Here is a 22,828-nt window from a genome sequence, read left to right as displayed (position 1 = left end):
CCCCCACTCTCTCTCGCTCTCAAAACTAACTTAAAGAAGAAAAAAAAAAGCACAATCTACTAAGTACCTGGAAAAATCATTTTCAATAAGTGAGCACCATTTTTAACCTCAGTAATTTTGGTCGGAAAGGGTATTATTAGGTTACGCACCTTGGATAGCTTTCAAAACCTATCTTTTCTTTAATGAGAAAAAAGGGTCTCTAACACCTGCTCCAGGAGTCCCACAGGCTAAAAGGGCTGCCAGCACCCATGCCTCCACCTAAATCCTAGAACAGCTAGCCCCCTTCAGAGACCGCACAGCCCTTCCCTGGGCCGTACCTCACAACTCAAGCAGACACACGCTCGACTGTAACAAGAAAGTACCTCGCCTGTTCAAAAGACATTCTACCTTATGCTGCCGTAAACACAGGTAGCGCAATCACGGAGCCAGCACCTGCTCACCCGGACACCTGACGTCACACCTGCCGACAGCAGCAAGGCCTGACGGAGCACAACAAGGCCAAGTGCTTTGGTTTCAAGGACTGTTCGGCCTCCCACCAGCTTCCAGGGCCAACTCTGCCACCCACCCCACAGGGAGTCATCTGCACCGGCTGTCACGCCCGACAAGCAGAGCGACTGGCTGTGGACTTACCGGCAGACGCGGTGCCCAGCACCACGGGCTGTGTCCTCGCCACACTGACGTCCCAGATGCCATCCCTGTGGCCAATGTACTCCTTCACGAGCTGGCACACGGCCCTCGACGTGGTGGTCTTGAAGCTGGAGACGATCTAAAACCGTGACGGGAAGGAGCATTGTAGACGATTTACTGACCGAATGTTTTTAAGTTAAAAAAGGTAAAACGGAAAAAGATGTGTTGAACGTCATACACCCCTGAACAGGATATTTAAAGCATTAAGGGCACACAACAAAAGCGCAAACAGCAGCATCCCTCCAGCTGGGTGTCACAAAGCAACAACGAAGGCCGTCCTAAGGCCTCAGAAGACCCCCGACCCCCCACAAACCACGTGTGTCCTCCCGTGACCAAGAAGAGGGGCCTATTTACACACTGCGAGTGTCTTCCACAAATCCAAACCAGCAGACAAAATTTCCAAATTCTTTAAAAAAAAAAAAAGCTACCAGGACATGAAGAAGCCAGGAAAGTATACCCACACCCTTAACACTACCTTTTATTACTGGGGAACTTTCCTTTTTTCCCATTTTTGGTCATTTACACCAACCACGTATTATCAGGAGGAAAAGAGCCCAAGGTGGGGAGGAATCCAAAGACGACACTTCTAACAGATGAGGTTTGTCCAACAGTGTTTATTGCGCGCGTGCTCGGTGCCGGCGCTGCGCCAGGAGACACACACAGAGCGACAGCAGGCCCTGGCCTCGGGCAGCTCACAGTCTGACGGGAACAGACAGGAGAACCACAAAGGTGCACACGAGGTGAGGCATCGTCTCGTACGATACACACGGCAAACAAGTCTCACTTTCTCTTACAAGGAAAAATAGAAAGTGCGTGAGCAAGAAACTAATTAAACACAAACAACTCTTCAGAGTTTGCTTTTTAAACTGTTCTCAGAGAAAAGGAATGGCTTTTCAGCTTTTAAGCAAATCAGAATAATGGAGATTAATCAGAATAATGACACTGTAAAATCAAACGAAAAAGAAAAATCAGTGGTGTTAAACAGCTATTTGGAACACGGATTTGGCGAAGCCCTGAAAATGAATCAAAGTTCATTCTTATTTAGTATAAACACATTACAACACAGTCCACTGTTCCATCAATTCGGGTATGAACGTTCAAACCATCCTCCGCTGCAGAGAGCGACTAGAAATGTTTATGAAGACGGACTCTTCCGGCAGTAATACCGACAGGCTCCATCTGACTCGGTCTGCATTTTACCAAAGGACTTGCACAAACGCAAACTCCTCGTCTTCTTTTTCCTTCTGAAAGCCCCTCCCCCACCCACACTAGCAGAACCGTCCCTCCCAACACAGAAAAGGGCTTTTGCTGGCGCAAGGTGCCATTCGGATGTTCAAGAACGCAGCGGTTAGGAACGTGCACAGCTTGCCCCACAGGAAGTGGCAGTACGGTTCAGTTTCCAAGCCTCCTGCTGTGTGTGACACAGACGTCACTGTGAGGAGAAATGAACTAGTGGAACCACACTCCTCCCTCACCCACCCCGCTCGGACAGGAACCACACAAGGTCACCTCTCAATACTCATGGCAACCGCATTTCTGGCGGAATTCTGGAAGCAGAGCACATGCAGCTCATCAACACCGTAACAAATCACGTCACGTGTTGCTTCCAAATGCCCACTACACTCTGAATACCTATTAACTCTTTGTTTTTAAAAATGCTGACCCCTTCACTACTGCGAAGAGGCCCCACAAAAGACTGAATTACTCAGTGTTCATGACAGAGAAGCACAACAAAATGACAAAGTGATGCTTACACCTGTCACCCTAATTATCGTTCTCATTAGCATACAATCTAAACTACTCCAACAAGACCAGAAAGGGCTTTTTTCACAATGCGAGCTATTTATCTTTGTAAAAACACGTGTGAACATTTTCACAAGTTTCTCTAACGTTAGACAGTCCGGCATCCCTCCCGACAGACACCAGCGACCTGTCCTCAGCCACCCAGGAAGGGAAGACCTCTTGGTTGCTGAACGCACGTGCGTTTCCCACCATCCCACCACGTACACACTACTTGCCTTTCAGGGCTGAGTCAGGAGGCAAGTAACGAGGCCTCCTTGCTGCACACACACTCAGTGTTACTGCCAAGAATACACACTACGGCACAGATCAGAATGTATTCTGGGATCAGATTCATTCTTCAACCTTCAGGTAACATCTTACGTTATTATTCTTCAATGTGCACAATAAAGATCATTAATATGTTTCTTATACACTGAGATAAGTTTCTAGTATCTAAAACAAAGGGCACTTTATATCTAATACGTTTTTTTTTTTTAAAGCAGAGTATTATTATATATAACCTTCCCTTTGTCCAAATCTTGTATTTTACTATTCCTAGTAAGGGACAACTTTATACAATCTGTTCATCTTCTACTTCAGAAATGGTCAGAAAGTTTCTGAATTCTAAGACCATATACATTGTACACATAAGCTGTGTCCACAAGAATAAACAATATAATTTAAGATAATATAACAAGAAGACGAGCAAGAACATAGTCTCACAATACATTTCAAAGAAAACTCTGATGTTAATTTATTAAAAACTTAGAAACTAATAAGCTAGATAATACACAACAACAAAATTTTTTTCACTAAGCACTTATACTCTGGAGTTATCAAAGGAAACACAAGAAAATGTAATCAATGTTTGTATTTTTTAAATAACAAAGTTTTCCAATAAGCAGAAACAGCAGCAAGACTGGATCTGCTTTATTACTTGTAGTTAATCTCGCTGGGGATGTCATGCTACATAACTTGAAGCTCAAAGGGACGAACTGGAAAAACAGAGTTGACAGTAACTATGCCATCACAGCAGACTCACCACAAATTTCAACTTTTCCCTCAGGTTTAGCAAAAGGAATGTACATTCATTAAGGCTGGGTAACTAATTTATCTTCTGTATATTCAAAATGCTTCACAGTAAAAACGCACATAGAATTACTTCAAAATATTACTTCACAGCAGTACTCCCTCACAGACAAACTTATTCCCAAATAATTAAATCCTTGCCACTTTAAGAAGGTCAGAACAAGATTATTTTTAAAGAAGTAAAATACCACATACGGCCCTATTTGCCCTGGAGACAAGACCTTCACACCTGGATAATGCTCAGAAAATGAGAGAAAAACAGTGGGTGGCGGAAAACGTGCCTGTGGTGCACTGCATTACTCCATTACCTTTCTCCAAATTCAGAGCCTCTGTATCAAGCCAAATAACAATACAAAATGTATTTTCCCTCCAAAAAGACACTGTAGCTACTAATGCGTATCTTTTACTCTCACAGGAACCAGGGCAAGGGAGTGTCCAGGTGTCCATATGCTGTGGCCATCTCACAGATCTAGGATATTCCCTTTAAAAATCAAAGTTTTCTAAACAGCAGAAGTTCCTCTTTCTCTGTTACATGTTTATAATTGGAAAATATGCAACTTCAGGTACACGTCCGCACACCTCAAATACCACATGAGCGGCCCGAGAGCCAGCGCCTTGCGTACCTTGCTGGTGGAAGCCTTGTAAGTGGTCTTCAGCTTCTGAGAAAGCTGGCTGGTGCTGTGGCTGGCTGCAGAGACAGAGAATCGACAGTCAGGGCCGCAGAGTTTCAGAGCTGGGACAGACTGGACAGCAAACCCCACCTCTCACTGCCAACGGGAAGACAGTGAAACCCGAGGGTCCATCTGTCCACGCTGGCATGGAGGTGACAGCACAGCTGGAACAAGACGCCAAGCTTCCTGGCACCCCTCTCCGCCTCACCCGCCCCCACCCACACCTGACTACGGGCCCCAAGCACTGCTGACCGCAGCAAGCAAACAAACCCACGTCCTTCATGAAATCCCAAATCTCCCCCACATGTCACGTGTCAGCAGTCCTGTCGGGAGCGCTCACCCTTACCTTTTGTTTTGAGCTGGCCCTTACTCAGTTCCGCCCCATCGATCGCTTGTCCTTCGGCAGCTAAACGTTCATTAAGAGTCTCAATCTCCCTACGCACTGGGAATAAAAAGGTTTTTTCAAAAAGGTAAGACGTGAACTTTTACGTTGAAACATATTCACCGCTTCCAAAACTTGAGGGTGTAAAAATATTATGTGTAAGTATTATCTAAACACAGACATGAATAATACCCTAATATTAGGTTCGCAGACTTCTCAAAATACTTGCGACACCTCTCACACACTGAGAACCACTGCTCTCCCTACACTGGGAAGACTGCGCCCCCAGGGCTCGCGGGCAGGGCTCCTGGACCTCAAGGTAGGCCATCTCCTTTGTCCTTTATTCTATACACTTAAAAACATGTTCCTCAAAAATAAATAAAAACGTTAAAAAAAAAAAAAAATTAAAAAAAAAAAAAAAAACACGTTCCTGATACTATCCAAAATTCAGTGAAATGTTTACAGTCTAGCAGAGAACACTGAAATTGGGAGGAAAAGCATACAACAAAACATTAACTATGGCTGCGTGGGGCCACAGAGCGCCAAGTAAAGATTATATGTAACAAAGATTAAAAATCTGGGGCGCTTGGGTGGGTCAGCTGATTAAGCATCCGACTTTGGCTCGGGTCACGATGTCGCGGTTCGTGGGTTTGAGCCCTGCGTCAGGCTCTGTGCTGGCAGCTCAGAGCCTGGAGCCTGCTGAAGAATTGTCTCCTTCTTTCTGTGCCCCTCCCCCGCTCATGTTTGTTCTCTCTCAAAATAAATAGACATTAAAAAAAGAATTTAAAAAAAAAGAATTAGTTTGAAAAAAATTGAAGGAGAGTCACAAAAGTCTCAGAACCACAGGGAAAGAATGAAGAGGAAGGTCATCGGTCATCAAGAAGGCGATCAGCAGACACCTGTGCCTATGCTCTCCTCCGGAACAGGTCTGCGGGACCAGGGCTGTCTTCCAGCCACAATGTTGAGGAATGACACGTGGCCAAGGAACAGGATTCAGCCGAGGGCACAAGCCACTACAGCGAGGCAGCAGGACCATAACCTGGCCACACATCCCCCCCAAGCCAGGCTGTGCACCTGCCAGGACGATGTACCCTCTACTCAGGCTGTGGTGAGACGAAGGGGTCGGGTCAGGTGACAGAGAGGGTAAGGGCAAAGGCTCTGAGCAGACCTTACAGAGGCAGGGCGCCACCAAAGCCCGGCAGCACGAGACTGTGTCAACTCAAAGTACATCCAGCAGTAGTCATTTGTAATCCTACAGTTTTTCTTGAACAAACTACATGAGTTCATAAAATATTAATAAGGCCTTACATCACAACAGAAACTCAATAATGCTTTGATCATTACAACTGATACTTTTTTATTTAAGAGACAGAGAAGAGAGAATAAGCAGAGGAGAGGGGCAGAGGAAGAGAGTGAGCGAGACACAGAATCTTTTTTTTAAGTTTATTTCTGAAAGAGAAAGAGAGAGCTCAAGTGGGGTAGGAGCATAAAGAGAGAGAGAGAGAATCCCAAGCAGGCTCCCCACTGTCAGCACCGAGCCCAAAACATGGCTCAAACCCAAGAACCGGGAGATCATGACCTGAGTCGAAATCAGACGCTCAACCAATGGAGCCAGCCAGAAGCCCCTATACTGCTCAAAGGCGGCACTGCTTCTATAAAAAAAATGTAAGAATAAAAACTAAAGCCCAGCTAATCTAAGAATAAAAACTAAAGCCCAGCTAATTTAAAAACTATTTTCATTTGGGGCGTCTGGGTGGTCAGTAGGTTAAACGTCCAACTCCTGTTGGTTTCGACTCAGATCACGATCTTCCGGTTCATGAGTTGGAGCCCCACGTCAGCCCATGTGTTCACAGTGCAGAGCCTGCTTGGGATATTCTCTCTGCCCCTCCCCAGCTCGTGCGCACACGCTCTCTCTCTCCAAAATAAACAAATAATAGATAAATAGATACTTCTGATTGACCTTTAAAATAAGTCGAACAGATAATACTAAGAAATTCTCAAAATATAGTTTATTTTAAAGGAAAACATGAATCAATAATTTCTCGATTTACAGTATACTTTGTATAGGGTTAGTTATAAGCAGCATTTGTTTTTCATAAAACCACCATCTGAATGAGCTAGTGTGGCCAGCAGAATGCTACCCAGCCCAAAGGTAACCTGTGAGCACGTGAGCCCCATGGCTAAGGGGCCCTGCAGGTGTGGCTACAGCGAGGGACCTCTGACGGGGAGGTCACCCTGCCTGGCCCAATGACCCAGCCTTCCCTCACGTCCTTAGGAATGGCTCAGAGATGCTCACCACTGAAGGCTTCGAAGACGGACGGTGGAAGGGCTTTGAGGCAAGGGGTGAGGCAGGCTCTAGACACCGGGACTCTGTCCTCACGATGCACAGAACTGAAAATCTGCCACAGTTCAAACCAGCAAAAGACAGACCCTCCCCCTCACCTCCAGAAGCACAGCCCTGCCAAGGCCTTGACCTGAGTCTGCTGGGAGGGGCCCCCCATAGTTCCCACTGGTGACTTGTAAGGTAATCAATCTGGGTCACTCGAAGCCACTATGTGTGTTACAGAACACAAAATGGATACAGTGGTGACCGTCTACCCAAAATTTTACAAAAGCTTATTAGGACAGAAGATACTCACATTCCAAGTTCTCAATGTAAAGGTTTTCAAACTCTCTCTCTATTTGACCAAACAGCTCCAAAAGCGTACTGCGAACCGAGGAAGGCAGCTTAGAATCCTGAAGAAAAAAAAGGAAGATTCTGTTTAAAATGAATGAATAAGAAACTCTTTTCCAAAGCGAATTCTCATTTCTCTTAAATTCTTATTTTATATATTATTTCTTATACGTAAAATGCTTACAGAACTCACAGTTCCACATTTCTACGTACGAAACTATGATGAAATGATATAAATGGCTATCCAGCATGATACAGGATTCAAGAACAAGCACTTCCTCAAAATAACATAATTTTCCCTTTTACAAGGGAGGAAACAAGCCTACCTTATTCAAAAACCTCCACATTTGTAGAGAAGGAAGACAGTTCCCATAAATGCAGTTTCATCATGCACAGTCTTTAAAGTTCTACCGTGTGACATTATAAATTAATCTTAATAAGCCACCTACTAACAGAAGAGCTTTTAGAGAGCTCTCCCGTCCACGGTGCTTCAGACAAAATCCTGGACATCTCCTAACACCTACAAGACTGTGAGGAGGGAAACATGAGAAATCGGACCGGTAAGAGCAAACGGTGTCTGTTAAAGGAGAACATCCATGTGGTAAGTGCCAGGAGCACCACGCCACGCGTGCCTGCACGCCTGCCCCCGTGTTCTGCACAGCTGGAGTCTCCTCTACGCCTCATGGGAAGTCCATGAGCAGAAGCAACGCCTCTGCAGAAGTCTGAGGTACAAGTGACTGGGCGGCATCCCCGGCCCCACCCATGCTCACACACACGCACTTTCTGGACGCTGCTGGTCGTGGGGAGCCCACGCAGTCTACACTACTCTCCTCTCCAGAGAGCACGGCCCGACGTGCTAGTTCGTGTGACCCCACACTCAGAGTATTTCCAGAACGGAACTCGTAATGGTTCTAAAATGTTTCAGTACTTAATTGCCACCAATGTAAGTGACTTTTCAAGTTTCCGTGCAGCACAAACTTTCTGATGTTTAGTCAATTGCAAATAAAAAAAGGACACAGGATGTTTATTAAACTTCTCAGATTAAGTTCTCAGGAAGACAGAAATTCTAAGCAAAATGATCTCTAATGACATAAACATTTCAGCAATATGTTTTGAAATCACATAATGTTCCAGTAAATTTGACAAGCCAGTAAAAACTATATACGAAGCCATGTTTAAAAACTGAAATTTGGGGGCGCCTGGGTGGCTCGGTCGGTTAAGCGTCCGACTTCAGCTCAGGTCACGATCTCACGGTCCGTGAGTTCGAGCCCCGCGTCGGGCTCTGGGCTGATGGCCCGGAGCCTGGAGCCTGCTTCTGATTCTGTGTCTCCCTCTCTCTCTGCCCCTCCCCCGTTCATGCTCTGTCTCTCTCTGTCTCAAAAATAAATAAATGTTAAAAAAAATTTTTTTTTTAAAAACAAACAAAAAAAACCCTGAAATTTGGCAGAATGGGTACTATGGCCTCCCTCAACACCCTTCTAAAATGCCAATGAAAAATATGAAAAATAAAAATAAGATTTTGAAATAACAGTGAAAGTAAAATAAACCACGACAGTAGCATTTGCCATGCCGTCCACCTTGCCTCGTGGCCTTCGCATCCGCTCTTCCATCTCCGTGCCACGCTCCTCCCGCACCCTCGTGTGGCCGGTCCCCTTCACACGGGCACTTGGTGAGAAGCTGTTCTGACTCCCACACCAAGGCCACATCTACGTGCATCAAGTCCTGCTCACCTACACCCACAGTCCCTTAAGATCTTTACCGTTCAACAACCGAAACATCACATTTACTTGAGTAGTAAACGCGTCTTAACGTCGAATGTCATTGCCACTGGAGACAAAACCGGGATGGCAGCGACAGCCTCACCCTACAATCAGGAAGCGAAACGGGCAGTGAAACGAGAACGTTCCCACCAGGCAGGCGGAGCCACAAGAGTGCCCCGGACGGCCTACTGGTGCCATTCGTCTTCACGGACCCCGACGGAGAGGTGCTGAACCACGGGGACCATTTCAGAAACGTGAGGACAGAAAAGCTACTGTGACTGAGCAAGGATCTCATGTGCACGTCACTCCATCACATCAGCATAATCACGGGTGCGGGAGGCCTCGCTCCCAGGCACATGCAGACTCAGCCACGCTCCACAACCGGGGCCCCGTGGGCCTGCCGCACTCCTACACGCCCCACGTTCACAGCTCTGAGAAGGTAAAAGTACCGCCGCAGCACGTTCACGCTACCTTTGCGCTGTCTGGTACTGCTCCCAAATAGGCGTAACCTCGTCCACAAAGTGCAGGGCCACCGTCCCAATAGAATCCACGGGTAACTGGCCCATGGTTCGCAGATCCCTCCACCCACACCTACCATGCCAGCTGTTGGCAACCCTGCCGCGGCACCAGCCCGCGCACCTCACACCAGCCGGCGGGGAAGCCGTGCCAACAGGCAGGTGCCGTCCAGGGACTGCTGAAGCCACCGAGGCGAGGGCCCCACGGTGCGGCAGCCGGACCGGTCAGCTTGCGGACTCTGAACAGCCCCACAAAGGGTCACCCTGAGATGCAGTTACCTGCTTGATCTACATCACAATGGAGGATGGGCACTCAGAAGGCCGAGCAAAGAACATATTTACCCCTGACGAGTGAACTCCAGAAGACGCTAACAAAGGCGACTGCAGGATTTTCACCACTAGAGATATAAGTAAATCAAATTAAAAAACGTATCCTAGACTATTCCCCTGCACTGTCCAATACGGTAGCCAGCAGCCAAGTGTGGTTATTTAAATTCAGACGTAAATCAAGGAAAATTTTAAAAATTCCTCAGTCACACTAGCCACCCGTGTCTCTGTGCAGGCTGTTATGTATCACCGCTGTTTTTCCCAGTTATTGAGGGAAGGGGAGCTGGTTCTGTTTTGTTTTGGTAACACACTCTTTTTCTCTACTCTGGAGACCTGTATGTATTTGACTATTTCTGGAACATTGAAAACACGATCAGCAACCAACTCACTTGTCCTTCTAACATTTCTCTTGGCAGACCCGTCCTCTCCTGCTCCGAGCTGTTCGTTCTTCGTATAGAAAGGCTATGAGATTTGCGTTTCTGTTTTGCTTGGCGAGCAGTGGAGCAACTCCCGCTTTCTGTGGGCATTACTTCTAGAAGGTGATGTCCCAGTCGCTCCTGCAATAAGCTGAACAAGAGCAGGAAAAGCAAGGACTTTATTTCTGATATGACAAACTGGAATAAAGGAAACTAGTAGACCATTGTTACTTTCAATTCCAAATCTCTCTACTATGGTAATATTTACCATGTAATTTACAATGTGACAAAGTAATGTGTTTTAAGACAGAGGCCACAGCCTTTGTTAATGAGGTAATTTTTTATCAAGTTTCATTAAATTTAAAAAAAAAAACAAATAGCAAAGACAGGCTTAAACAATTCTCCCTTAACCAACTTTCCCCAGCCTCTGCCTGCTCCCCAGAGAGAACCAATTCTAATCACACGTTCTAGACTACAGATTCTAGAGCAATCTGTCCAAGAGAAATACAACACAGGCCACATGCCTTAACTGTAAATTTTCTAGCAGCCACATTAAGAAAAAGTAAAAACAGGTGAAATCACTTTTGATGATTTATTTAGCCAACTATGTTTAAAATACTATCACTTGAGGAGCGCCTGGGTGGCATAGTTGGTTAAGCGTCCCACCCTTGGTTTAGGCTCAGATCATGATCCCAGGGTTGTGGGATTGAGCCCCTCATCAGGCTCTGCACTGAGCATGGAGCCTGCTTGGTTCGGTGGGTCTCTCTCTCTCCCCACCGCCACACATCCCTCTCCCCTGCTAGTGCTCACTCTCCCTCTAAAATAAAAAATTTTAATTACAAAAATAAATAGAACACTATCACTTTAGGCAACGTAAAAAACACTAACAGGTATTTCCATTTGGGTGCTGCATCTTCAAAAAAAATTTTTTTTCAACATTTATTTATTTTTGAGACACAGAGACAGAGTGTAAGCAGGGGGAGGGACAGAGAGGGAGGGACACACAAAATGTGAAGTAGGCTCTAGGCTCTGGGAGCTATCAGCACAGAGCCTGACGCGGGGCTCGAACTCACGAACCATGAGATCATAACCTGAGCCGAAGTTGGAGATGCTTAACCGACGGAGCCACCCAGGCACCCCCGGGTGCAGTCTCAAAGGGAATCAGCCACACCTCACGTGCTCACCTGCTCGGGGCTGCCATAAGACAGCAAAAATCTGGACATCATTCAAATTTCTACATAATATAAACATTTTCACTTACCCACTTTGGGCATTATCTACTTGTTTCCTGCTACTGATTCCCCCTCCCAATATCACAACCCTGTTACTTAATTTTAAGTAATCTATTTATTCACACATGATGTTTCTTTCTTCAACTGTAACTTGTGTTTAGAACATGACCTGCTCATTTTGTGTTCTTACAGATCCCTCCTTCTCCCAGTATATCTATTAGTTTATGTAATTTTAAGATATTCATGGACCTCCCTTCTTTACTGACAACGTCTTTGACCCTCTCCATCTCTGCCTCACTTTGTAAGAAAGGTTCCAAGTGTCCACTTTTTTTCTCAAGCTCTCCCGCACAGCCATCCATCTCCTCTGTCATTTGAGAATGTCCTAGGAACACAAGCAGAGTATGTGCCTCTTCAAGTTTTGAGCTTCATGCTCTGGAGATCCATGCAAGTTGTTACCTGTACCAACTGTTACTTCCTTCTGATTGCTGGGTAGTATTCCACAGCACGGAGGTACTATAATGTAACCATTCATCTGTTTCAAAAAAAATTTAGTTCTTTCCAGTTTCTTACTATTATAAATAAAGCTACTATGAACAATAACATACAGGTTTTTGTGTGAATGTAAGTTTCCATTTCTTTTGGATAAATGTCCACGAGTGAGATTTCTGGGACATATGATCAATGTATGTTTAGTTTTTTAAAAAATTTTGAGATATTAACTCACATATCATATAATTCATTCCCCACATTCAGCCCTGGGCAACCACTAATCTACTTTGTACATAAATTGGCCTGTTCTGTCCATTTCATATAAATGGGTTCCTACAATATGTGGCCTAATCTATCATGATTAGCTTTTTTCACTTAGCCAAGGTCCACCCATGTTATAGCATGTGTTGGTAATTTATTCCTTTTTATTGCCAAATATTCCACTGTATGGACACACCACACCTTATTAACAGTTGACGGACATTTGGCTGTTTCCATTTGCAGGTTATTATGAATAATGCCACTATAAATGATAACGTGTAGGTTTCGTGTGCATTTGTGTTTTCGTTTCTCTGTGTACACCCATAGGAATGGAACTGCAGTAACTCGATGTTTAACCATGCTTAGTATTTTTAAGAAACCACCAAACCATTCTCCAAAGCAGTTATAATCTCTTATATTCCCATCAGCAATACAGGACATTCTATTCTCTGCATCCTCATTTCGTATGGTCACTGTGTTTAATTTTAGCGGCTCTGGTAGGCGTGCACTATCTTGTTACAGTCTTCATTCACACTTCCCCAGTGGCTGGTGATACTGCACATCTTTTCCTGTGCTTGTGTGCAATCTAAACATCTTTCTCAGTAAAATGTCTCCTCGCATCTTTTGCCCATTTAATAGGACTTTGGGATTTTACTGCTGAGAGTTGAGAGTTCTTCAAATATTCTTCATGAGTTATGCATCAGGTATGTGTGTTGCCAATAGTTTCTCCCAATCTATAACTTTTTTTTTTTTTTTTTGCAATTTGTTTTTTATTCCCCCAGGGTTTTTCACAAAGCAAAACCTTTAAATTCTGAAGAAATCCCATTGGTCAATTACCTTTCTCCTATAGATCATACATTTAGAATCATGTCTAAATACTTTTTAATCAATCCTATCTCCTAAAAATTTTGTTTTCTTCTTAAAGTTATAGTTGTATAGTTTATATTTAAATTTACAGGCTACTCTGGGTTGATATTTTTAAGGTGCAAAGTTTAGATCCAGGGCTATTTTTGTTTTGGATTTTCTTGTTTTTGCTGGTATCCAATTATTTGAGCACATGTTGAAGACCATCCATCTTACACTGAATTGAGAAAGCTTGACATCTCGCTCAAAAGTTGATCGGCTGTACACAGGTGGATTATTTCTTGGTTCTCTATTCTGTTCATCTGATCTATAGATCTCTCTCTCTGCCAGTAAGTTGTTGTTGTTGTTGTTTAAGTTTTATTTATCTATCTCTACACCTAACATGGGGCTCAAACCACAACCGTGAGATCAAGATTCAGATGCTCCATTGCCTGGGACAGGCACGCTCCCCTGCTGACAACAGTCGTGACTACCATGCTGTCTTGAAATCATTTAGTGATTACTATCATTTTTTTTCAAAACTGTCTTAGCTATTCTAGTTCTTTTGCCCTTACCATATAAATTTGGAATAATCCTTCCCATATCTACTAAAATCTTCATGGAATTTTAATAGGAATTGTTTAATCTGTGCATCAATTTGGAGAGACGTGGCATCTTTATCATGTTGAGCCTTCCAATCTGTGAATACAGTATATGTCTCAGTTTATTTAGATCATCTTTTCTTCCCTCAGTTTTGTAGACTTCCACATAAAAGTCCTACATATGTCTTTTCAAATTTACACTGAAGTTTGTGTTTTTATTTTCTGAGTAATTTTAAATAACATTGTATTTTTATTTCCATTTTGTGTTAATTGCTAGTATCCTACACTATTGTTGAACTCATTAATTTCAGGAGAGTTTTTGTAGATTCTCTGGCATTTTCTACATAGACTACTATATCATCTGAAGAAAAAAAAAAGACAGTTTTATTTCTTCCTTTCTGGTCCACAGACCGTTATTTCTTTTTCTTATTGATCTGGCTAGGAATTCCAGTATTATGTTGTAAACAGTGACAACAAACACCCTGTTTTGTTTTGACCTCAAAGTAAAAACACTCTGTTTATGGCCATTAAGTATGATGCTAGCTGTAGGTTGATTGTAGATTTTGTCTACCAAAATGAGAAGGCTGCCCTCCTGGGAGTGTCATGAATGAGTGTTGAATTTTGTCATCTGTGTTTTCTGCATCACTTAACGGTGTGGATTTTCTTTAACCTGTTAACAGATGAATTATACTGATGATTTTCAAATACTAATCCAAATTTACATGCGTGGAATAAGCCCTACTTATGTATAACTTTCTTTAGTGACTGCTCTAGGTATTTTGTTTGTTTCTTTATTTTCGGAGAAACAGTACGAGCAGGGGAGAAGCAGAGAGAGGGGGAGAATCGCAAGCAGGCCCCATGCCATCAGCGCAGAGCCCAACGTGGGGCTCAAACTCACAAATCATGAGATCATGACCTGAAACAAAATCAGGAGTTGGATGTTTAACCAACTGAGCCACCCAGGCACCCCTAGGTAGTTTATTTTCACAACTATCACAGTCTACTGATTCTCAACATTCTACCAGTTCGTGGTCATGTACAGAAACCTCACCTTCCTGTCTCTTCACACTTCCCCATTTGTAACAGTCAAGTGAAATACTTCCTCTACATACACAGAGAACATCAAAGAGCTACACTTCAACCACCAAACAGAAGAGGAGCGTCTATAGAATTTACCAAAGTTTGTTCTTTCCATTGTTCGTTCTTCCTTCCTGGTGTTCCCACATTGCTTTATATCATTTCCATTCTGTTTACAGAACTTCCTCTACCTATTCTAGAGAGGTAGGTCTGCTGGTGACAGATCACGTGAAAGATGTTTTCCCTTGATAGAGAATTCTGAGCGGATAGTTCATTTCCTTCAGCACTTGAAAAGTAAGCCACTTCCTTATGGCCTCTATGGTTGCTGACAAGAAATCCACCATCAAATTGTTTTTCCACTACCGGTAAAGTGACATTTCTCTCTCACTGCTTTTTTTGTCATTAGTTCTCAGAAGTTTGACTATGATGTTGTCTTAGCATCAGCATGGATTTGAGTTTTATCCTGTCTGGGTTTCACTAAGCTTCTTGATTCTATATGTTTATGGCTTACCAAATTTAGGAAATATTCAGCCAGTATTTCTTCAGTATGTTTCAGCCCCACTGGCTCTCTCCTCTTTCTGGGATGATGACAAGAACAGTGGGTCTTCTGTCACAGTCCCACCAGTCACTGAGGTTTTGTTCACTTTTTTCCAGTCTATTTTCTCTGAATTGTTCAAATTGGGCAATTTCTATTTCTTCAGTTTTTCCTATGTTCTTTTCATTCTGCTGTTGTCATCCACTGGGTTTTTTGTTTCAATTAACACTTTTCAGCTCTAAATTTCCATTTGTTTCTTCCTGTGTTTCCTTCCTGAGATTTTAATGTTTTTGTTCTCCATTTATTTCAAGCATCACTAATTGCTCACTGAAACATTTTCATGATGGCTACTTTAAAATCCCTGTCAAATCATCTGCGATACCTGTGTTGCTGTCCGTGGTCTTTTCTTATTCAAGTTGAGATTTTCCCAGTTCTTCATATGACATGTAATTTTCTAGTGAAGCCTCAACATTTTGGATTTGATGTTATCAGACTTGGAATTTGATTTAAGTCTTCTATTACGGCAGGCCTCTAATGATGATGCCCCAGCAACTTGTTTCTGCCAGGTGGACTGAAAAATGGAGACGGAAGTCAGCATTCTCCGTTCAGCCTCCATTGACCTTGGGTGGAGGTACTCCTCAGTGCTGCTGGCTGGGCTCTAAGTTCAACCTTTCCCTTGGCTTCTACCCACACCACCCTAACTACACCAGAGGTCCCTTTTACTACACCCGGCATGTCCTCCTTACCACAGGTGGTGGTGAAACTCCTGAATCTCTACTGGGCTTCCTCTGACGCCACTCCAGCAGGAAAGGCACACCCTTATCACGCAAAAGAGATGAAAATCCCACCTCACCCAGGCTTCCCTGGTATTACCCAGCAGAGAGTGTCACCTCAACACAGCTTGTCAAAAGTGAAAGTCCAGATTCCCCATCCAGGCTTTGAGAAGAGTGAGGGTGGGGGCTGCAGTGTTTTCTAAGAGCATCCTGTCTCCAAGGCTGTCCTTTTCCCGGTCTTCTGACTACAGAGAGCAGGCTTTTCTTGAGGTTTCTGATCTGAGCCCTTTGATGTCGCCAGGTTGCTACTTCTTCAGGCCCAAGTCTGGGATATATGTGGCAAAAAGAAACCCAGGGCACTCAGCTCTGTGTCATTTCTCAGGTCCCGATACACCAAGTCACCACACTTTCTTCTCTCCACCTTTCAGTCTTGTATGTTTTCTAACGTCTAGGGTTTTTAGCTATACTTAGCAGAACAGGGAAGGACATCTAGTCCATCTTTCCTCAATCACAAAACCAAAGATCTTTTGTGTCTCAAATTACGTATATACAGACCTTGTTTTAAAATGGCAACGAGAGGGGCGCCCCGGGGGGCTCAGCTGGTTAAGCATCTGACTGGCTCAGGTCTTGCAGTTTGCGAGTTTGAGCCCCACATCGGGCTCTCTGCTGTCAGCACGGAGCCCGCTTTGAATCCTCTGTCCCCGTCTCCATGCTCCTCCCCCACGTGTGCTCATGCTCTCTCTCACTCTCTCTCTCAAAAATAAACATTAAAAATATATATAGGGGCATCTGGATGGCTCAGTCAGCTAAGCGTCTGACTTCAGCTCAGGTCATGATCTTGTGGTTCATGAGTTCGAGCCCCACATCGTGGTAGGGTCTCTCCCTCCCTCCTTCTGTCTATCCTTTCCCCACTTGCACTCTCTCTCAAAACAAACTTTTTTAAAAAATTAGATATATATACCATATATGTACATTAAAAGTGGCAACAAGAGGGGTGCCTGGGTGGCTCAGTCCGTTGAGTCCACCTCTTGACTTAGGCTCAGGTCGTGATCCCAGGGTAATGGGATGGAGCCCCATATCAGGCTCTGCGCCAAATGTGGAGCCTGCTTAAGATTCTCTCTCTCTCTCTCTCTCTCTCTCTCTCTCTCTGCCCTTCTCCTTTGCTCGCATGCACGCTCTCTCGCTCTCTCTCCCTAAAAAATAAAAAATAAATAAAGATAAATTAAATGAAAAGAAAGTCAGTCTTGCTTTACAACACACTAAAAACTTTCAAATTGGTCAACTAATTGTGTTTTTAGGTTTAAATTCTGAAATCTGTTAATTTATTAAAATTACCATATATTTTCTATAGCATTACATAAACAAAATTCAACTGTCAAATCTGAAAAAAAGGACACACAGGGGCACCTGGGTGGCTCAACTGGTTAAGCATCCAACTTCGGCTCAGGTCATAATCTTGCAGTTCGTGGATTCGAGCCCCATGTCGGGCTCTGTGCTGACAGCTCAGAGCCTGCAGCCTGCTTCGGATTCTGTGCCTCCTCCTCTCTCTGCCCCCCCCCCCCCACGCTCATGTTCTGTCCCTGTCTCTCAATAATAAATGTTACAAAAACATTTTTTTAATAATAAAATAAATAAAATAAAATAAAATAAAATAAAATAAAATAAAATAAAATAAAATAAAATAAAATAAAACAAAACAAAACTAAGGACACAGAGGGGCACCTGGGGGGGCTGAGTCAGTTGAGCGCCCCAACTTGACTTCAGCTCAAGGACCTCGTTGCGCAACGGTAGCGCGTCTGACTCCAACTTAATTTCAGCTCAGGTCATGATCCAGGGTCATGGGATCAAGCCCCGCGTCAAGCGTGGCACTGAGCATGGAGCCTGCTTAAGATATTCTTTCTCTCTCCCCATCTGCCTCTCCCCAGCTCATGCTCTCTCTAAAACAGAAATAAATAGGGGCGCCTGGGTGGCTCAGTCGGTTAAGCGTCCCACTTCAGCTCAGGTCATGATCTCACAGTCTGTGAATTTGAGCCCTGCATCAGGCTCTGTGCTGACAGCTTAGAGCCTGGAGCCTGCTTCGGATTCTGTGTCTCCCTCTCTCTCTGCCCCTCCCCTGCTCATGCTCTGTCTCTGTCTCAAAAATAAATTAAAAAACGTTAAAAAAAATTTTTTTAATAAAATAAAATAGAAATAAATAAGGGGTGTTTGGGTGGCTTGGTCGGTTAAGCGTCTAACTTCAGCTCAGGGCATGATCTCACAGTTCATGAGTTCGAGCCCCACATCAAGCTCTCTGCTGTCAATACAGAGCCCACTTTGGATCCTGTCTCCCTGTTTCTCTGACCCTCCCTCACTAGCGCTATCTCTCCAAAATAAGTAAATGTTAAAATAAAAATAAAGTAATATTAAAAAGGACACTTAGAAATAAGATTACTGTATTTTTTGTCTCCAAAATTTTCATTTGGTTTTCTTTTTAATCTTCTACTTCCCTCACTTTTTTGGATATTCTATGTGTTAAAGCAAGTCACGAGGCCAACCCAGACTCAAGTGGAGGACAAACAGACTTAACCTCCTGAAACAAAAAGAATGAGAAAGAGTTTGTAGCCATCGTTCATCCATCACACCTCACTCCATTTACCAATTCTGGCTATACAATGAATACCATTCTGCTTCCCTAAAAAAAAGGTCAGTGAACGGAACTGATTTTGCCACTTCACACACTTAGTGGAATAAAATGGATATAAATGAACCGCTGAGTTAAACACCTACTCAGAATAAAGTCCAGCGAAGAGCACCACAGTTAAGAATGGGAGTTTTATAGCCACGCAAACCCCTACCCCCAACTCTTCAAAGCGCTGGCTTTTTTGTCATGAAGCCGCAGCTCAAATGTCACCTTGTCAAAACAGCTTCCTCCGACCACCGCCAGTCGCAGCACCGCATGACCCTCACCACCTTTGTGGTTCACTCACTTAATGAGTGTTTCCCCCACGGCACCATCAACACCAGGAGGACTGGAACAGTATTTTGGCTCGCTACTGCCCGTGGGTCCCACCACGTTGCCTGCCGTAAGTACATCCCCAAAGATTTGATGAACGTGTAAGTGAATGAAAGAGCACTACATCCGCCACTAAGCTGTGTAATCTCTGTCAACTTACTTAACCACCTTCCGAAAGCTTCATTCCATCACCTGTAAAGCAGGGATAGCAACAGCATTTATTTCATTAAGTCATTCATCAAATAATCTTCAAGTTCATAAATATACTAGGTACTGGGAATATGGCAGTAAACTAAACAGACTTGGTCCATACTTTCAGGTTACTTAGAGTTCTAAGACAGACCTTAAATATAATCTCATAATCTATTACAGAAATTATAAACTGGGATGAGCATTTATATTTGTGTGAAAGACACACACAAATATTATGAGGAAAAGAAAAGATACCGGCTGAAGAGTTAGGAAGACTTTTCTGAGAAACTGACATTTAAATTGAGACTGAAGAATTAGTGTTAACCGTGTGGAAAACAGAGGAGTGGGTATTCCAGGAACAGGAACAGCATGTGCAAATGCCCAGAGCTGGGAATAAGATTAGTTTATCAGAGACACTAAAAAAAAAAAAGATAACGTGGCTAAAACACTGCAAACAATGGAGAGAATGGTACAAGGTAAGTGGGAGAGGGAGGCTTAGATTCTGTTCATGTTTACATTTTATCCTAAAACAAAAATGAAGCCACTTCAAAGTGTTAAATAAGAGACACTAGATTTGCGTTAAAAATCACTCTTGCTGGTGTGTGGAAAACATGCAGAAAAATCAGATGACTAAGAATGGAGAAGTCAGTTAGGAAGTTAATAAAACAGTCCAGGCAATTAATTATGATCCTTAAAATTAGAGGGTACATGAATGGACTGGGGTGTGGAGGGTGGGTGCGTAGAGAGGAGTCAAGAACAGCCTTCATTTCTGAGGTAAGAAGTAGGTGAAACAAGTATCAGATTATTGAGATGCGGAAGCAGACGTGGAGAAGAAATCAAGACCTAAATATGGAACATTTTATGTTTGCAAAAATTGCCTTTGAAATATTTAGAACACAAAGGAGGAAGGAGGTACTTAAGTCTGGAGATGAGAACTGGCCTGCATTTATAAATCTGGGAGAGGTCTACACTGAAAGTAAAAATGGGCATTTGGACCCCATCGGGCCTCCAGACCCAACGCCTTACCAAACATCACTTTTTTAACAAGAAGGAAAAAAAAGAGTTTACAATGAACACTACTGAGAGAGATAAACAACACATAATAGAACTGGCACTCCCTTAAATGCCATACAGAAAAATTATTTCTGACTGAAAAATTAAAAACAAATTTTTCAGGGCGCCTGGGTGGCTCAGTTGGTTGTGCATCCGACTTCGGCTCAGGTCACGATCTCTCGGTTTGTGAGTTTGAGCCCCACGTCGGGCTCTGTGCTAATAGCTTGGAGCCTGGAGCCTGCTTCGCATTCTGTGTCTCCCTCTCTCTCTACCACCCCTCCCCTGCTTGTGCTGTCTTTCTCTGTCTCTCAAAAACGAATAGTAAAAAAAAAAAAAAAATTTTTTTTTTAAATTTTTCAAATGTTTATTTTTAAGAAAGAGAGATGGAGGGAGGGAGGGAGGGAGGGAGAGAGAGAGAATGAGAATGAGCGGGGGAAGGGCAGAGAGGAAGACACAGAACCCGAAGCAGGCTCCAGGCTCTGAGTTGTCAGCACCGAGCCCAACACAGGGCTTGAACCTGCGAACCGTGAGATCATGACCTGAGCCAAAGTTGGATGCTTAACCAAATGAGCCATCCAGGTACCTGAAAGAATAAAATTTTTAATGAAATTTAGGTTTGAAAATTTGAGAAATTAGAGATAGTTGAAATAAAGACGTAAAGAAAAATAACGGCAGAACCTGTATAGGCAGATTTCATATACACAAAGATTACACTGATGATAAATTTCACAAATTTGAATGTAACAAAATTAAACTGTTAAACAAGTCACATGATCCCACTTAAGAGTATTTCAGTAATTTATTATTTTTTTTAAGTTTTATTTAAGTAATCTCTACACCCCACGTGGGGCTTGAACTCAGGACCCCAAGATCAAGACTCACAAGCCCTTCCGACTGAGCCAGCCAGGCACCTCTCAGTAATTTTTCTTAATGGAAACATTTAGGAATTAGTTAACTGTGCCATCTACAAAAAAAAAAAATTGGCCAAGAAATCAAACTGAGTTAATGGAATCTTACTCCGAAATTATATTCTTCATAGAAATATAGGAAGACAGAATTGTTTTTCAGTGATTACACATTAAATTAATAACCTCATTAAGCATCTCACCTGGTATTTTGTAAGTCACATTTTGTAAAAGAAGAAAAATGTCAAACCCCTGTGAAATCGGTCCTGAGAGAGCCTCAGAGAAATAAGATTTTCTTTACACATTTCAATCAAGTAAATAAAACAGTAAAGGGTTTTTCTTTCCTCTCTGAAAACCTGAATCAGTGGAATCATTCTGATAAGTATATGCTGGAAAGTTAATGCATTTCAAAGATTCTACAAGTTGGTTATAGACAGGCAAAAACTGCAGGATCAACCTTCCTTTCACCTCAAAGTTGTAGGTGTTCTGGTTTTTGGGTTTTTTCTTGTTTTTTTTTTTTTTTTAATCATATCTACACCAAACGTGAGGCTTGAACTCATGACCCTGAGATCAGAAGTCACATGCTGTACAGACTGAGCTGGATGGGCACCCCTCAGAGTCGCAGGTTCTGAATCAACGATTTTCTCTCTCAAGTGTCATACCACTGGCTTTCCAGACACTGCACGCTCAGCAGGAAATAAGCAGTCTTCTCTTCAACTAACTTAAAAATCTTCACCCTCTGCCTTTCACTGGAGCTTTAACCTCCCTCCTCCCCACGTGGTGCTGTTCTGGGCTCTGCTTGCTTCTGTCACTTCACCAAATAGTCCATATCCTGGTAATCTTTTCACACACATCAATTTCCAACCAACCATAGACACTTCAAACAATTATAAATCACAGATGCGGAACAGGCTTTGGCTCTCCGAAACCTGGCATCAAATGGAGATTTCTCACCCTGAGCAATGTTTATCCCTTAGTAACTTTCAAAGCTTTGTGAGAAGCCATCCCGAAGGGTAGTGCTAGTCACGGTGTTATCAGCACCCAGATTACCCGGTCGATTCCGACTCGGCCTCTTCCGCTCACTTCCACGGCCACACCCACCAGGCTCCCAGAACTGCACGGGTAGGCTCCTCCAGTCCTTCTAGCTTCTTTTAAGTCTCTTCTCTTTTCCCATTGATAATCTTCCCATCACCATTTTCTCCCTGAACCTTCTCTAAAATTTGCCCTCGTCCTCTTCATTCACATCCTCCACCTCCTCCAGCCGTCTTCGCTGGTGCCAACACCCCTTCCTTCCGCGCCAGACCCTCCTGGAGGAGAACATGGCCCGGTCCGGCCCGGGGACCAAAGTATGTACTGTCTTCACCTCAGCATAAGTCAGTATTAGTATCAACTTTATAGAAATGCTTGAAAAGTTTAAGGATTTTTCGGGTTGAGATCATGGAGAGAGAGCCAAGGAAGCTGCAGGTGTTTGAAAAAGGAATATTGAAGTGGTATAGCGTGGAATCCAAGCTAGACAGGGCAAGCTAGACAAGGAAGGAAGTGCAGACGGAAAGTACCGGAGAGACACTGGT

General features: G+C 43.4%; 1 protein-coding gene across 5 annotated transcripts in view; it reads right to left on the bottom strand.

Annotated features, from left to right (window-relative positions):
* The window catches only part of WDR37 (WD repeat domain 37), a 76,064-nt gene that overhangs the window by 50,926 nt on the left and 2,310 nt on the right, over positions 1–22,828 (bottom strand). For all 5 annotated transcript variants that reach the window (XM_060659407.3, XM_060659405.3, XM_078450501.2 and 2 more), the window contains exons 2-6: positions 10,277–10,454; positions 7,251–7,347; positions 4,576–4,671; positions 4,182–4,246; positions 631–766 (exon numbers count right to left, since the gene is read on the bottom strand). In XM_060659407.3, the coding sequence (XP_060515390.1) occupies positions 631–766; positions 4,182–4,246; positions 4,576–4,671; positions 7,251–7,347; positions 10,277–10,414 (532 nt within the window). In that variant the 5' untranslated portion in view covers positions 10,415–10,454. The remainder of the gene's footprint in view (positions 1–630; positions 767–4,181; positions 4,247–4,575; positions 4,672–7,250; positions 7,348–10,276; positions 10,455–22,828) is intronic.

This window comes from Panthera onca, chromosome B4 (genome assembly GCF_046562875.1).
Source record: "Panthera onca isolate mPanOnc1 chromosome B4, mPanOnc1 haplotype 2, whole genome shotgun sequence".
Classification (NCBI taxonomy): Eukaryota; Metazoa; Chordata; class Mammalia; order Carnivora; family Felidae; genus Panthera; species Panthera onca.
This window is presented reverse-complemented; position numbering and strand designations above follow the sequence as displayed.